The sequence below is a fragment of the Symphodus melops genome (assembly GCF_947650265.1).
Source record: "Symphodus melops genome assembly, chromosome: 19".
NCBI lineage: Eukaryota > Metazoa > Chordata > Actinopteri > Labriformes > Labridae > Symphodus > Symphodus melops.
In genome coordinates this window covers 22,451,835-22,469,939 of record NC_136709.1, presented here as the reverse complement: position 1 = coordinate 22,469,939, position 18,105 = coordinate 22,451,835, and the positions used below count along the sequence as shown (strand labels likewise).

At 48.0% G+C, this 18,105-nt stretch overlaps 2 protein-coding genes across 2 annotated transcripts in view; both read left to right on the top strand.

Moving 5' to 3' along the window:
- The window catches only part of nin (ninein (GSK3B interacting protein)), a 28,132-nt gene extending 17,733 nt beyond the window's left edge, over nt 1–10,399 (top strand). Inside the window, exons 25-27 of the mRNA XM_079369498.1 lie at nt 925–1,017; nt 5,251–5,367; nt 9,107–10,399. Of these exons, the coding sequence (XP_079225624.1) occupies nt 925–1,017; nt 5,251–5,367; nt 9,107–9,307 (411 nt within the window). The 3' untranslated portion in view covers nt 9,308–10,399. The remainder of the gene's footprint in view (nt 1–924; nt 1,018–5,250; nt 5,368–9,106) is intronic.
- An 837-nt stretch (nt 10,400–11,236) lies between these two features.
- Nucleotides 11,237–16,547, top strand: sav1 (salvador family WW domain containing protein 1). Its single transcript, XM_079370182.1, has 5 exons — nt 11,237–11,489; nt 13,804–14,256; nt 14,529–14,799; nt 15,003–15,158; nt 16,096–16,547. The coding sequence occupies exons 1-5, from the start codon at nt 11,396–11,398 to the stop codon at nt 16,301–16,303; spliced, it is 1,182 nt and encodes a 393-aa protein (XP_079226308.1). The 5' UTR covers nt 11,237–11,395; the 3' UTR covers nt 16,304–16,547.
- The last annotated feature ends 1,558 nt before the right edge of the window (nt 16,548–18,105 follow it).

Here is an 18,105-nt window from a genome sequence, read left to right as displayed (position 1 = left end):
TTACGACCACGCTCAGAACAGCACTACAGTCGGTTTGGGACGATTAACCCAAAGACAGCTGTCTGAGTGTAAGAGAACTGACCCTCCACCGTCAAAGTCCAATAAAAGGATACCGAACCAAACCGGACTGACCCGGACCGCTTGGTGGAAACGGGTCTAAAATCAGCCTCCTTCTCACGCTCCTTTATAACCCAATCAGAATGTGATTAAGAAGTGCTACTCAAAAATATTCCTCACCTGTCTCCTCCTCACCTGTCTCCTCCTCTTCCTCACCTGTCTCCTCCTCACCTGTCTCCTCCTCTTCCTCACCTGTCTCCTCCTCTTCCTCACCTGTCTCCTCCTCACCTGTCTCCTCCTCTTCCTCACCTGTCTCCTCCTCACCTGTCTCCTCCTCTTCCTCACCTGTCTCTTCCTCACCTGTCTCCTCCTCTTCCTCACCTGTCTCTTCCTTACCTGTCTCCTCCTCTTCCTCACCTGTCTCTTCCTCACCTGTCTCCTCCTCACCTGTCTCCTCCTCTTCCTTACCTGTCTCTTCCTCACCTGTCTCCTCCTCACCTGTCTCTTCCTCACCTGTCTCCTCCTCACCTGTCTCCTCCTCACCTGTCTCCTCCTCTTCCTCACCTGTCTCCTCCTCACCTGTCTCCTCCTCTTCCTTACCTGTCTCTTCCTTACCTGTCTCCTCCTCACCTGTCTCTTCCTCACCTGTCTCCTCCTCACCTGTCTCTTCCTCACCTGTCTCCTCCTCACCTGTCTCTTCCTCACCTGTCTCCTCCTCACCTGTCTCCTCCTCACCTGTCTCCTCCTCTTCCTCACCTGTCTCTTCCTCACCTGTCTCCTCCTCACCTGTCTCCTCCTCTTCCTCACATGTCTCCTCCTCACCTGTCTCCTCCTCACCTGTCTCCTCCTCACCTCTGCATCGTTCAGTCTTTTCAGGCTCAGTTGGTGGGACTCCTGCCTCCGTCTCCTCACAGGATCCCCAGGGGGCAGCATCGAGCTGAAGACCCAGAGAACCCGCAGGTACAGAAACACCTTCGGCCTCCCTGACAGCCTGTGTGTGTGTGTGTGTGTGTGTGTGTGTGTGTCGCAGATCCATCTGTGTGTGTTGTTGTTGTTTTGGTTGTCGTAGTAACAGTGGTCTGGTCAGTGGTTTACCTTGTGGACAGAAACAACGATGGCACCATGTCATTGTCCTGTTTCCTCTCTTTGTACTTCCCAACTCTTCTACCATCCAAAGGATTCCTTTAAACTGGCTCCTCCTTTAAACTGACTCCTCCTTTAAACTGACTCCTCCTTTAAACTGGCTCCTCCCACCATCCAAAGGATTCCTTTAAACTGACTCCTCCTTTAAACTGACTCCTCCTTTAAACTGACTCCTCCTTTAAACTGACTCCTCCCACCATCCAAAGGATTCCTTTAAACTGACTCCTCCTTTAAACTGACTCCTCCTTTAAACTGACTCCTCCCACCATCCAAAGGATTCCTTTAAACTGACTCCTCCTTTAAACTGACTCCTCCTTTAAACTGACTCCTCCTTTAAACTGACTCCTCCCACCATCCAAAGGATTCCTTTAAACTGACTCCTCCTTTAAACTGACTCCTCCTTTAAACTGACTCCTCCTTTAAACTGACTCCTCCCTTAAACTGACTCCTCCTTTAAACTGACTCCTCCTTTAAACTGACTCCTCCTTTAAACTGACTCCTCCCACCATCCAAAGGATTCCTTTAAACTGGCTCCTGATTTAAACTGACTCCTCCTTTAAACTGACTCCTCCCTTAAACTGACTCCTCCTTTAAACTGACTCCTCCCTTAAACTGACTCCTCCTTTAAACTGACTCCTCCTTTAAACTGACTCCTCCTTTAAACTGACTCCTCCCACCATCCAAAGGATTCCTTTAAACTGACTCCTCCCTTAAACTGACTCCTCCTTTAAACTGACTCCTCCTTTAAACTGACTCCTCCTTTAAATTGACTCCTCCTTTAAACTGACTCCTCCTTTAAATTGACTCCTCCTTTAAACTGACTCCTCCTTTAAACTGACTCCTCCTTTAAACTGACTCCTCCCACCATCCAAAGGACTCAAACACTTCCTTTAACTTCCTTTATTTTGAAGTTTAGTTCAGTTTAGGTGAAAAACCTTGAAAAAAACAAAATAAATGCAAACAAGTTAATATGACAATAATTCAAACGAAGCTTCAACATCACAAATGAAAAACTCATTTTAACATGTTTGAACACATTCCACCTGTGCAAAGTATTAACGTCACTCGTGACAACGTTATCAAATCAATAATCAATTAACTAAAGATCGAGGCGATCGTCCTCGTGCAGGCGACCCGGGTTCGTGCCCGGCCCGTGGCAACTGTACCGCATGTCTTTCCCCACTCTCTGATCGATCCACCATCCTCTGATCGATCCACTATCCTCTGATCAATCCACCATCCTCTGATCGATCCACCATCCTCTGATCGACCCACCATCCTCTGATCGATCCACTATCCTCTGATCAATCCACCATCCTCTGATCGATCCACCATCCTCTGATCGACCCACCATCCTCTGATCGATCCACCATCCTCTGATCAATCCACCATCCTCTGATCGATCCACCATCCTCTGATCGATCCACCATCCTCTGATCGATCCACTATCCTCTGATCGATCCACCATCCTCTGATCGATCCACTATCCTCTGATCGATCCACTATCCTCTACAATAAAGGCTACAAATACACTTCCCCTCTTTAAGCACATTTTAACATCATCACTTATCTCTGTCAATTGTTGAATTTAATTTATTTATTGATCAATTGAATTCATGAGATTTTTAAAGAGATCAAAATCCAGTTTGACCTGACAGCCATACGTTTGGCCCCCCAATCCCCCGCTGGCCGGCACCCTTCCCTAAACGCCAATGTCACCCCGAACATACCTGAAAGTCCTGAACGTACCTGAACGCTGTGATGTCACTGAGGCTCAGTATGTTTCATACATGTTACATACATGTAGATGTTTAACCTTTAAATCGATGAGTCAGTTAACAGAGGTTCACACAGTACTCCTGTAACGATGTGAGGCATTATTACTCATTGTGAACCTCTGTGATGGACGAGCTGTCGTAGACTAGAAGAGGAAGGTGGCGCCGTGGTGAAGTGTTCCTGCCTTTCTCTCTCCAGGGGCCGATGGCGGAGCAGCGGGCGGCACATGCAGACAGCTACCGGCGGATTGGTGGACTCTAACACTTGCATTTGTCCTGGTCTGTCTCGGTCCTCTGCTGGACTGGAGCCAGACTCTGACTTTGGTCTTTTCTGCATCATTATAGGAGATCATGAAACACCTGACCCCATGGGATTCACATTTATATATTTGGGGCCTTTCTCCAAGGACAGCTGAAGAAAGAAGGGACATGTTGGGAGGAGAGGAAGCGGGGGACAGCCTCCATACATGGGGCGCCCAACATAACCGCTGGCTACATGGAGCCCCGGGATTGGTCTTTGAACAATGACCTTTAAGCTGTAGGTCATCTTGTGTAATGTCCGAGTACGGCAGGGTTTCTAACGCTCGGAGCCGTCATGAGGTCACAGCGTGAATCCAGGAAGAAGTGTTTTTATATTTCAGCATCTTTGTGTAACACACACGATACGTTTCTCCTCAAAGGATCTGACTCCTCCTTCAGACTGACTCCTCCTTCAGACTGACTCCTCCTGCAGACTGACTCCTCCTTCAGACTGACTCCTCCTTCAGACTGACTCCTCCTGCAGACTGACTCCTCCTTTAAAATGACTCCTCCTTCAGACTGACTCCTCCTTCAGACTGACTCCTCCTTCACACTGACTCCTCCTGCAGACTGACTCCTCCTTTAAACTGACTCCTCCTGCAGACTGACTCCTCCTTCAGACTGACTCCTCCTTTAAACTGACTCCTCCTGCAGACTGACTCCTCCTTCAGACTGACTCCTCCTTCAGACTGACTCCTCCTGCAGACTGACTCCTCCTTTAAAATGACTCCTCCTTCAGACTGACTCCTCCTGCAGACTGACTCCTTGAGACTGACTCCTCATTGAGACTGACTCCTCCTTGAGACTGACTCCTCCTTTAAACTGACTCCTCCTTCAGACTGACTCCTCCTGCAGACTGACTCCTCCTTTAAACTGACTCCTCCTTTAAACTGACTCCTCCTTCAGACTGACTCCTCCTGCAGACTGACACCTCCTTTAAACTGACTCCTCCTTCAGACTGACTCCTCCTTCAGACTGACTCCTCCTTTAAACTGACTCCTCCTTCAGACTGACTCCTCCTTCAGACTGACTCCTCCTTTAAACTGACTCCTCCTTCAGACTGACTCCTCCTGCAGACTGACTCCTCCTTTAAACTGACTCCTCCTTCAGACTGACTCCTCCTTCAGACTGACTCCTCCTTTAAACTGACTCCTCCTTCAGACTGACTCCTCCTTCAGACTGACTCCTCCTTCAGACTGACTCCTCCTTCAGACTGACTCCTCCTGCAGACTGACTCCTCCTGCAGACTGACTCCTCCTTTAAACGCCGTGAATATGGCGTGAATGGGTCACGTGCACCTTTATATTATTTATTTATCTTAATAAGCTTTTGTGTCGTCACATGATTCTATTAAAAATCAAACGTACCCATTTGTTGCCATGGCAACGAAGATGTCCTGAACACCTGATATTAAAGCTGATTTTTGAGTTTGTAATGTTTGGTGTTTCTGTTCTTTTATTTCATTGATTAAATTATGAAATGGTTTTAAACTCCTGTAAGACTTTAAATGTTTATTTATGTCTTAAATTATTGTTTGTAGACGCATCATTTTCTACCTAATTATAATTTATTTATTTTGTTAGAATTTGTCGTGGTCTCAGAAATAAAGATCGACTAAAGCTCCCATTTAAAGAGGCGTGTCGTGTTGTCTGTTTCCCCCGGCTCTGAAGTTGCTCAGAATAAAGTTGCTCCTCTGTCTGCAGCTTGTTGCTGATGTTGCTCACTCTGTTGTTGCTGATGTTGCCCACTCTGTTGTTGCTGATGTTGCTCACTCTGTTGTTGCTGATGTTGCCCACTCTGTTGTTGCTGATGTTGCTCACTCTGTTGTTGCTGATGTTGCTCACTCTGTTGTTGCTGATGTTGCCCACTCTGTTGTTGCTGATGTTGTTCACTCTGTTGTTGCTGATGTTGCTCACTCTGTTGTTGCTGATGTTGCCCACTCTGTTGTTGCTGATGTTGCCCACTCTGTTGTCAGCAGGATGAGAGGGAGAGGAAAATGAAGAACATGGAGGAGCGCATGAAGGAAGTCGAGCTGTCGCTGCGAAACATCAAACTGCTGCTCAGAGAGAAGGTGTTTCAGCTCCGAGACCAGGTCAGTCCACATGGTTTCAGTCAGCTCCAAGACCAGGTCAGTCCACATGGTTTCAGTCAGCTCCAAGACCAGGTCAGTCCACGTGGTTTCAGTCAGCTCCAAGACCAGGTCAGTCCACGTGGTTTCAGTCAGCTCCAAGACCAGGTCAGTCCACATGGTTTCAGTCAGCTCCAAGACCAGGTCAGTCCACGTGGTTTCAGTCAGCTCTCTTAGAGCTTTCTGTTTTTTTAAATACTACAGACTTTCTGAGTCACAGCAGTTTGGGGTTTGCTGCCTCGCTCAATGGCACTTTGACGATGCTCCAGGGAGGTGCCCTGTCCCCTCCAGCTACCAGGTCAAATTCCATTATTAGTCTGCATCAGGACATGAGGTGGCGACCATCCGGTTCCCAAACCAGGTCCCTACACACTGAGCTACTGCCGGCCCGCATATACACAGTGGGTGGTGGTAAGCGACGTGTCAGATCAGCAAGGATTCAGAGGGGAGGAGACATGTCGTCAAGTTTTAACACACTGAGTCTTATAAGTCACCTGAAGTGTTGTCATGGCAACATTAAAACACAACAGCAGTAGCTGCTAGTGCTAGCACCGAGTCCAAGGCGTGGACTAGATAGGCGTTAGAAAGTTGAGCGGGACACAGCGAAGGCAATGATTGAACAGAAAGCTTCACAAGCTGTAAACAGCTCACCGTCTCGCTATGACCTGGAACGTAATGAAAGACGACCTGCTTCGTAACGGATCTGTGAAGCATGATTTACACCTCTTACACGCCTTACACGCCTTACACCCCTTACACCTCTTACACCCCTTACACCCCTTACACCCCTTACACCCCTTACACCCCTTACACGCCTTACACGCCTTACACGCCTTACACCCCTTACACGCCTTACACCTCTTACACCCCTTACACCCCTTACACCCCTTACACCCCTTACACGCCTTACACCCCTTACACCTCTTACACCCCTTACACCCCTTACACCCCTTGCACCCCTTACACCCCTTACACGCCTTACATCCCTTACACGCCTTACACCCCTTACATGCCTTACACGCCTTACACCCCTTACATGCCTTACACGCCTTACACCCCTTACACCCCTTACACCCCTTATACGCCTTACATCCCTTACATGCCTTACACGCCTTACACCCCTTACATGCCTTACACCCCTTACACGCCTTACACGCCTTACACCCCTTACATGCCTTACACCCCTTACATGCCTTACATCCCTTACACCCCTTACACGCCTTACACCCCTTACACGCCTTACATGCCTTACACCCCTTACATGCCTTACACGCCTTACACCCCTTACATGCCTTACACCCCTTACACCCCTTACACGCCTTACACCTCTTACACGCCTTACACGCCTTACATCCCTTACACGCCTTACACCCCTTACATGCCTTACACGCCTTACACCCCTTACATGCCTTACACCCCTTACATGCCTTACACGCCTTACACCCCTTACACGCCTTACACCCCTTACACCCCTTATACGCCTTACACCCCTTATACGCCTTACACCCCTTACATGCCTTACATCCCTTACATGCCTTACACGCCTTACACCCCTTACATGCCTTACACCCCTTGCATGCCTTACACCCCTTACACCCCTTACACGCCTTACACCCCTTACACCCCTTACACCTCTTACACCCCTTACACCCCTTGCACCCCTTACACCCCTTACACGCCTTACATCCCTTACACGCCTTACACCCCTTACATGCCTTACACGCCTTACACGCCTTACACCCCTTACATGCCTTACACGCCTTACACCCCTTACACGCCTTACATCCCTTACACGCCTTACACCCCTTACATGCCTTACACGCCTTACACGCCTTACACCCCTTACATGCCTTACACGCCTTACACCCCTTACATGCCTTACACGCCTTACACGCCTTACACCCCTTACATGCCTTACACCCCTTACACCCCTTATACGCCTTACATCCCTTACATGCCTTACACGCCTTACACCCCTTACATGCCTTACACCCCTTACATGCCTTACACCCCTTACACGCCTTACACGCCTTACACCCCTTACATGCCTTACACCCCTTACACGCCTTACATGTCTTACACCCCTTACATGCCTTACACGCCTTACACCCCTTACATGCCTTACACCCCTTACACCCCTTACACGCCTTACACCTCTTACACGCCTTACACGCCTTACATCCCTTACACGCCTTACACCCCTTACATGCCTTACACGCCTTACACCCCTTACATGCCTTACACCCCTTACATGCCTTACACGCCTTACACCCCTTACACGCCTTACACCCCTTACACCCCTTATACGCCTTACACCCCTTATACGCCTTACACCCCTTACATGCCTTACATCCCTTACATGCCTTACACGCCTTACACCCCTTACATGCCTTACACCCCTTGCATGCCTTACATGCCTTACACCCCTTACACGCCTTACACGCCTTACACCCCTTACATGCCTTACACGCCTTACACGCCTTACACCCCTTACACGCCTTACACCCCTTACATGCCTTACACCCCTTACATGCCTTACACCCCTTACACGCCTTACACCCCTTACACGCCTTACACGCCTTACACCCCTTACATGCCTTACACCCCTTACATGCCTTACACCTCTTACACGCCTTACATCCCTTACACGCCTTACACCCCTTACATGCCTTACACCCCTTACACCCCTTATACGCCTTACACCCCTTATACGCCTTACACCCCTTACACGCCTTACACCCCTTACACGCCTTACACCCCTTACACCCCTTATACGCCTTACACCCCTTATACGCCTTACACCCCTTACATGCCTTACACCCCTTACACGCCTTACACCCCTTACACGCCTTACACCCCTTACACGCCTTACACCCCTTACATGCCTTACACCCCTTACACGCCTTACACCCCTTACACGCCTTACACCCCTTACATGCCTTACACCCCTTACACGCCTTACACCCCTTACATGCCTTACACCCCTTACACGCCTTACACCCCTTACACGCCTTACACCCCTTACACGCCTTACACGCCTTACACCCCTTACATGCCTTACACCCCTTACATGCCTTACACCCCTTACACGCCTTACATGCCTTACACGCCTTACACCCTTTACACCCTTTACACCCCTTACACGCCTTACACCCCTTACATGCCTTACACCCCTTACACGCCTTACACCCCTTACACGCCTTACACGCCTTACACCCCTTATACGCCTTACACCCCTTACATGCCTTACACCCCTTACACGCCTTACACCCCTTACACGCCTTACATGCCTTACACCCCTTACACGCCTTACACCCTTTACACCCCTTACACCCCTTACACGCCTTACACGCCTTACACCCCTTACACCCCTTACACGCCTTACACCCCTTACACGCCTTACACCCCTTACACGCCTTACACGCCTTACACCCCTTACACGCCTTACACCCCTTACACGCCTTACACCCCTTACACGCCTTACACCCCTTACACGCCTTACACGCCTTGCACGCCTTACATGCCTTACACCCCTTACATGCCTTACACCCCTTACACGCCTTACACGCCTTGCACGCCTTGCACCCCTTACATGCCTTACACCCCTTACACGCCTTACACGCCTTACACGCCTTGCACGCCTCCTCTGTGATAGTCTCCTGCTTTGACGTGTGAGGCCTTCATTCTCTCCCGTCTCTTTCAGCTGCAGAAGAACGGCAAAGCTGACGTGCTGATCACAGACCTGTATGTGGAGAACTCTCAGCTGCTCAAAGCTCTGGAGAAGACGGAGAAACGACAGAAGATCGCAGAGAAGAAGAACTTCCTGCTAGAGGAGAAGATCTGCAGCCTGAACAGGATTGTACGAGACCTGAACCCTGCTCCCTCACTGCTGTGTCATTACTAACTGATAAATATGAACTACACAGAAGTCAGAGTTAGTCCTCTTTCAACATGTTGGCGCTGTGTCTCCTTTTTATCACCACGACTGGAAGGATTCACTGCCACAATGTTTTTTTAGCGTTGACTTGGACGGATGAAGACTGAACTCTGAGCGTCCGACTGTAAAGAAAACATTGTTTTACACCTAAGCTGTTGTCAATATTTTAATATCTAATATTTGATATGATGCCCTCAAACCTAAAACATTGATTCCTGTTACCATGGCAACAAAGAAAGAAGAAGTTAAAGAAAGAGTTAGTTCATGTATAGTTTTTGGCAAATCCACATGTTGCAGAGTCTACGATGGACTCACTCGCATTTCTTCTGAGAGAGCATTTAAAAGTTTCGTTTGTGAGTTTCCAAGCTAACAAGATGTCAGCCTCTGTGGACCTTCACACCTGAGGACACTGATGTCAGCCTCTGTGGACCTTCACACCTGAGGACACTGATGTCAGCCTCTGTGGACCTTCACACCTGAGGACACTGATGTCAGCCTCTGTGGACCTTCACACCTGAGGACACTGATGTCAGCCTCTGTGGACCTTCACACCTGAGGACACTGATGTCAGCCTCTGTGGACCTTCACACCTGAGGACACTGATGTCAGCCTCTGTGGACCTTCACACCTGAGGACACTGATGCAGGTTTTCAAAAGTCTCAGTTCTTCCTGATTCTATCATTTAACTGAAGGATCGAACATTTCTCCAACCAAATGTGCACTTTATATTTCCATTTGTGAGGAAAGTGACAGTGAAACAAACGTTCCTTTGTCTCTGTGGTCGGATGTTATCATGTTGGGTCTGTTCTCCCTGCTCTCTGCACTCAAACCAGAGAGAGAGAGAGACCTCCTTTAATCATCACGTCCTGAAGCTTTAATCTTTGTGTTTTTATTTAAACTGATGAGATGAAGTCCCGTGTCAGGCGGCGGGGAAGTTATAAATAAAGGAGAGTCAGCTGCTCTAACAGGGGGACGGACTTGTGTTTCTATTTCACTATAAAATTAATTTAATGTTTGATTTCTTTTGTTTATTGTTTTTTAATAAAATGTTCACATTTCTGTTTCATGCTGTTTATTTAATCTTTTCATGCACAAGTTATTAATATTTATAGTATCTGGTCTTCACATATCTTAATGTTCATGATGTTTTTATAGTATTGCTATTTTTCTATTGCTATTTTTTATTGTTATTCTTTAGTGCTCTTTTTTATGCACTGCAGGTTGAGGGGATTGAAATTTCATCTGTGCTGTTTAACATGGAGCATATTTGACAATAAAGCCGACCTACCTAACAGAAGTGATAGTTTCTGCAGCGCTGCAGAGACTCTGATCACAGCATCAAATTATAAACGCTGAGTCAGAAGGTTAGTGGGTTAGAGACAGTTTATCCACTGAAACAATCAGAAGGCATTACATAATTAGATAAATCAGTTTAAACAGAGCTGGTATATTATTACATTTAGGAGTAAAAAAACATTCAAACTAAGTTTTCAGTTTAAGATCAGACTGCAGGTTCACTGGGTTAGAATCCAACGAGGTCAAAGGTCGAGATTCATGGCTCAGTTAAAGGAGAGGAAAGGTCGTCCTGAATATTAGCAGATTTAAAATATCTGCACACGTGTTTAATATCTGTACGTGTTTAATATCTGCACACGTGTTTAATATCTGTACGTGTTTAATATCTGTACGTGTTTAATACCTGTACGTGTTTAATATCTGCACATTTTATAAACTGATAGATAGATACTTTCTTGATTCAAGAATGTGTGCACTTTTGCTGCACTATAAAAAAGATTTATTGACATAGTATATAAAAGTGGGCCCAGAACCGAACCTCAAAGTAGTGTGTGTGCGTGCGTGCGCGTGTGTGTGTGTGTGTGTGCGTGCGTGTGTGTGTGTGTGTGCGTGCGTGCGTGGAGGGGGGTGTAGCTACCAGCTGCTAGCCGGCTAACCTGGAGCTAACATGTTGACTCAGTGACTGGGACGGTTTCGGACTCGAGGACTCGGATCATGACTTGACTGAGACCTGCTGGTGACTCGGCCGAGCTTTGAGTTATGCTCTCACGAAAGAAAAGTAAAAACGAAGCGTCCAAAGCAGCAGAAGTCTCCGGGAAGTATGTCAAGAAAGAGACATCTCCGCTGCTCAGAAGTAAGTGTTAGCATGCTAGCTCGGGTTAGCTGCTGAAAGTTGCTGTTGACGAAAGGAAACAGATTAAAGTGAATCTGAAAGAACATCACGTGACTTTTACCTGTCCAACATGTGTGAAACTATTATTAAAGTATTTATTTCCATTGTAAGCACACACGGTGTTACCTGCTCACATAGCTGGACTCGCTAACTTCATTTGAGCTTAGCCACAGAGATAAAGCTAAATAAAATAATCATGTTTTTATATTTCTCTTTATTTAAACTGAGGGGTGTTATGTTGTGATCTGCTCCCGAGCTGAACAGTGACCAAAGAAAAGTCCTCACCTTAATAAACTAACTCACCTGAAGTCCCCAATGACGTGTCTCAGGTAAACACTTTAACCTTTATTTAATGTTTATCAGGTAAACACACGTTAACCTTTATTTAATGTTTATCAGGTAAACACACTTTAACCTTTATTTAATGTTTATCAGGTAAACACACTTTAACCTTTATTTAATGTTTATCAGGTAAACACACTTTAACCTTTAATGTTTATCAGGTAAACACACTTTAACCTTTAATGTTTATCAGGTAAACACACTTTAACCTTTAATGTTTATCAGGTAAACACTTTAACCTTTATTTAATGTTTATCAGGTAAACACACTTTAACCTTTATTTAATGTTTATCAGGTAAACACACTTTAACCTTTATTTAATGTTTATCAGGTAAACACACTTTAACCTTTAATGTTTATCAGGTAAACACACTTTAACCTTTAATGTTTATCAGGTAAACACACTTTAACCTTTATTTAATGTTTATCAGGTAAACACACTTTAACTTCACAGCATCATAATAAAACAACCAGCTATCAGAAGTTTATTAAAGGGGACATATTATGAAAAATCTACTTTTATAGTGTTTTTGGACATTTATGTGTGAAACCTGAGAGTCCACTGACCCACAGAATTTTAAATAAATCCATCCAGTCCTTTGTGGTCTGCTTACGTCTCGCCACACAGAGAAAAAAGCTCAGTTTTAAAATGTCTCCGTTTCTGACATCACAAGTTAGATTCTGGCTAAGCCCCTCCCCTCTCCTGGTATCTCCTCTCATGGACTCCACCTCCAGACTAGAGCTACACTTTTGCACAGGTCTGCCATTTTTATTGTCTCTACAGAAGAGGGATGTCTACAGGGAAAACTCAGGGGCATTTTATTTAAAGAGACACACACACCAAACAGAGCGTTCACAGAGAGCTGGTTTCTACACGCTCACAAACCTCCTCTGCTGCTTGATTCAGGTTACATTTGGACCAAAGCTCAGAAACACTGATGTTTCATTTAGAGCTCAGGAGACTGTTTGAAAAGGTGAAAAAAGGGAATGATCTGTCCCCTTAGGGTTAAGGGTTAGGGGTTAGGGTTAGGGGTTAGGGTTAGGGGTTAGGGGTTAAGGGTTAGGGGTTAGGGTAGGGTTAAGGGTTAGGGGTTAGGGTAGGGTTAAGGGTTAGGGGTTAGGGGTTAAGGGTTAGGGGTTAGGGTAGGGTTAAGGGTTAGGGTAGGGTTAAGGGTTAGGGTTAGGGTAGGGTTAAGGGTTAGTGGTTAGGGGGTAGGGTTAAGGGTTAGGGGTTAAGGGTTAGGGGTTAGGGTAGGGTTAAGGGTTAGGGGGTAGGGTTAAGGGTTAGGGGTTAAGGGTTAGGGGTTAAGGGTTAGGGGGTAGGGTTAAGGGTTAGGGGTTAAGGGTTAGGGGTTAGGGGGTAGGGTTAGGGGTTAGGGGTTAGGAATGATCTGTCTCCTTTAAGACGTTAGGGTTAGGGTAGGGTTAAGGGTTAGGGGTTAGGGGTTAAGGGTTAGGGGTTAAGGGTTAGGGGTTAGGGTTAGGGGTTAGGAATGATCTGTCTCCTTTAAGACGTTAGGGTTAGGGGGTAGGGTTAAGGGTTAGGGGTTAGGGTTAGGGTTAGGGTTAGGGGTTAGGAATGATCTGTCTCCTTTAAGACGTTAGGGTTAGGGTTAGGGGTTAGGGGTTAGGGTTAGGGGTTAGGAATGATCTGTCTCCTTTAAGACGTTAGGGTTAGGGGTTAGGGTTAGGAATGATCTGTCTCCTTTAAGACGTTAGGGTTAGGGGTTAGGGTTAGGAATGATCTGTCTCCTTTAAGACGTTAGGGTTAGGGTTAGGGTTAGGGGTTAGGGTTAGGGGTTAGGGTTAGGGGTTAGGGGTTAGGGTTAGGGGTTAGGAATGATCTGTCTCCTTTAAGACGTGTGTACCTGCAGAGTTACCTGAATATTTGACTGCTGACTTCTTTGCATCTGTCCTTCTCACCTGATAACAGATCTCATGCCCTCATTCATCCGCCATGGACCGACTATTCCCCGACGAGCCGAGGTGCCCCTGCCAGATGTGGGTCCATCTGCCTACCCTGCGCCGCCAAGCCGGGAGCCCGTGGTGTCCCGCAACAAGAGCTTTCTCCGCACCCCCGTGCAAAGACCTCCTCACGAGGTGGCCCGCAGAGAGAGCCACCGCCTGTCAGCACCTCCGTACCTGCCCCGCAGTCTGGGAGAGCTACCCCACGAGTACGGGGGCTCGTCACAGTCCTTCCTGTCAGACGTGATGTCTGAGAACGGAGACGCTGCCCGCTATTATTACCCCTCTGAACCTTACAACCAGCCGAGGAGGGTCCCGGACCGCTTTCCTGACGACCATGGATACTACGAGCACAACGAACACAACTTCCAAAGACTTCCACGCCAGCACACTCCCCCAGCCCCGAGCAGACCGCCGTCAGGTAACCACGCCATTTACATCTAAATACATGTTACCCAGACCGCCATCAGGTAACCACGCCATTTACATCCAAATACATGTTACCCAGACCGCCGTCAGGTAACCACGCCATTTACATCTAAATACATGTTACCCAGACCGCCGTCAGGTAACCACGCCATTTACATCCAAATACATGTTACCCAGACCGCCGTCAGGTAACCACGCCAGCGGCCTGAGAGCAGCCAGCTGCTCCGCGCTCTTTAATCCACGTCTCTGATGTTTCTCCATTAGGCATCGGTCGAATCCAGGCCAAGTCCCTCGGGAATCTCTCCAATCTGACGGGAGAGGACGTCCCACTTCCTGCCGGCTGGACCGTGGACTGGACCATCCGAGGCAGGAAATACTACATCGACCACAACACCAATACCACGCACTGGAGCCACCCTCTGGAGAGGGAGGGGCTCCCTCCAGGCTGGGAGAAGGTGGAGTCTGCTGAGTTTGGGGTATACTACGTGGATCACATCAACAAGAGGGCTCAGTACCGCCACCCGTGTGCTCCCAGGTTAGTCACATCTGGAGACACCTAAAATATTCATTTAATGAAGCTGCACACTCCAGAAATAATTGGTAAAGCTGGTCAGGGTCTTTATTTGAGTTGCTTGATTCCTTCTCTGTGTCTCCACGGAGACGATCCAGCTTCCTGTCGTGGGATAATGAAGTCGTTTCATTAATTGATTTATTTAAGATGACCTCTGTGTGCTGCAGTGTGCCTCGCTATGATCAGCCTCCTCCGTTACCGCCTCCTGTCACCTACCAGCCACGGACTGCAGAGAGGAACCAGCCTGTTCTGGTCCCAGCCAACCCGTACCACACGGCAGAGATCCCAGACTGGCTGCAGGTGTACGCCCGGGCTCCGCTCAAGTAAGAGACTTAATACGCTCTCATCAGCTTCCCATCAAACATAAAGGTCAGGGGTCTCCCATCTCATCCTGCAGACATGATCACAGGAGTCCTCTGACTGGGATATGAGACGAAAAAGAATCCTGCATGAGACAGTAGTGGTGATAAATCATGTGGTCATGACATCACAAGCAGGTTACTTTACAACAGGTCGATAAACATTGAATGTTCATACCTTTGATGATCGCAACCAAAGTAAAGCCCCGTTTCCACTCAGCAGTCCGGTACGGATCGGCACAGTTTGGTTTGATTAAGCCTGATCCCGTTTGTGTTTCCACCCGTGCCCTATTTGGTAGGCGGCGTGTGAGCCGGATGACGATAGCCGCTATGTAAATAGCATCATATGATAGCAGCTAGCCGCTAACAGCTAACTAATAAATTCAACAAAGGAGAAAAACGCTCCACAAACCAAACCAACGCTGGAGACATCCAGCAGGTCATCTCCTCTGTCACTGTCATGTGACTCTTTATTACAAGAACTCAATCCAGCTTTGTTTCAGAGAAGGCTGTGAGCAGCGAGGACAAATACACACGCTAACAATCAATGCTTTAAACACGCCCACCACCTAACACAGGAAGTGACCATTCTTTCAACCAATCAGAGGACTGCAGTGTTTAGCTCCACCTTTTCAGGTCGGCTCCACATTCTTGGCCCCCCGACGGAAGGGTCCCAAAAAGTGGGACGGTACGGATCGGTTATTGGGAATCTTTCCCGGGATTATTCTATGGAAACACCACAAAATGTGCACCGTACCGAGACGAACTGAGCCGGAGCGCTCGGTGGAAACGGGGCTTAAATGCCCAAGTAAACAACCCAGTACCAGCAAAGTAAACACCCCAGTAAACGTCCCAGTATGAGCAAAGTAAAGCCCCAGTGTAACCAGTATGCCTTCCTCAGGTACGACCACATCCTGAAGTGGGAGCTGTTCCAGCTGGCCGACTTGGACACGTATCAGGGGATGCTGAAGCTGCTCTTCATGAAGGAACTCGAACACATCGTCAAGTCGTACGAGGCGTACCGCCAAGCGCTGCTGTCCGAGGTCGAGGCTCGCCAGCAGAGACAGCAGTGGTACGCCCAGCAGACGGCCAACAACAACTTCCTGTGACACACAAGCGTGTGTGTGCGTGCATGTGTGTGTGTGTGACACGTGTGAGACACAAGAGTGTGAGACGTGTGTGACATGAACATGTGTGAGACGTGTGTGACATGAGAGTGTGTGACATGTATGAGATGTGTGACATGAACATATGTGACGTGTGTGTGCGTGTGCGACATGAGTGTCTGACACGTGACATGAATGTGTGACATGAGAGTGCATGTGTGTGCGTGTGCGACATGCCTCTCGGGAGCGGTCGGTTTTCTTTGAGATCATCGCCGTCTTTCTGAAAGCGTCTTTACCAAAACTCGGGAGTGCCTTCATTTGATCCAAATAAATCAAACAGGAAGTGGTGGAGGAGGGGGCGGGGCACTATGAATGAACATGTGACTAAAAACGCTCCAATGAAGACAGAGAAGCTCCGGCGTGTTCATGGACACTTTGCCTCTGAACTGAAATAAAAGGCAGCTTTTCTACCTGCTCCTGTTTGACTTCTGCTGCCTGCGTCTGTTTGTCCTGACGGTCGGGTCAGGGGGTCGGGGTCAGGATAAGGGTCTGGGTCGGGTTAGGGTCTGGGTTGGGGTCCTCCTGCTTTGCTTTGTTTCATCTGATTTCTCTGTTTCCCTTCACACACATTCTTATGAACCTCCTCCTCTTAAAGGGACAGTCCCTTCTTTTTGAAGGAAGTATGAGGTATCTCTCTATAAGTGTGTCAGCCGCTAGGCTCCTCCCCTTTAATGGAGGCAGGAAGGTGCACTCAACTTTAACGTCAGAAAGTTCTGGATCTACTGCTTCACATCACGGATTGGTCCTCCAGCGCACTTCTCAGCTGTTTGAGTCTGTAGGGAATGTGTCCGCTTGGCGAGGAGACTGATCATTTATCATCTGAAGACAGCAGCAGCTCGCCAAGCACACTGAACTGTCCCTTTAAATACCTGCGACTCACCTGGACAACAACAGAAAGGATGAGGTTTGTGTGTGTGTGTCTATGTGTTTGTAAGTGTGTGTCTGTGTGTGTGAGTTTGTGTGTAATTAAACGCAAATAAGCTACGTGTCCTGTATTTAAAGGAGATCTGTCAAACTCAACTCTGCCATTAATGATGTCAGTTTGTGTGTGCCTACTTAATCTGATTGGCCAGGTCTGTTTGAAGTTGGGGAGAAATTTGAATCAGCTGCCAGGGTGGATGTGCCCTTATAAGGACTGCCGGGGTGGACGTGCCCTTATAAGGACTGCCGGGGTGGACGTGCCCTTATAAGAACTGCCGGGTGGATGTGCCCTTATAAGGACTGCCGGGGTGGACGTGCCCTTATAAGAACTGCCGGGGTGGACGTGCCTTTATAAGGACTGCCGGGGTGGACGTGCCTTTATAAGGACTGCCGGGTGGATGTGCCCTTATAAGGACTGCCGGGTGGATGTGCCCTTATAAGGACTGCCGGGGTGGACGTGCCCTTATAAGAACTGCCGGGGTGGACGTGCCTTTATAAGGACTGCCGGGGTGGACGTGCCTTTATAAGGACTGCCGGGGTGGACATGTCCTTATAAGGACTGCTGGGGTGGATGTGCCCTTATAAGGACTGCCGGGGTGGACATGTCCTTATAAGGACTGCTGGGGTGGATGTGCCCTTATAAGGACTGCCGGGGTGGACGTGCCCTTATAAGGACTGCCGGGGTGGACGTGCCTTTATAAGGACTGCCGGGGTGGACATGTCCTTATAAGGACTGCCGGGGTGGATGTGCCCTTATAAGGACTGCCGGGGTGGACGTGCCTTTATAAGGACTGCCGGGGTGGACGTGTCCTTATAAGGACTGC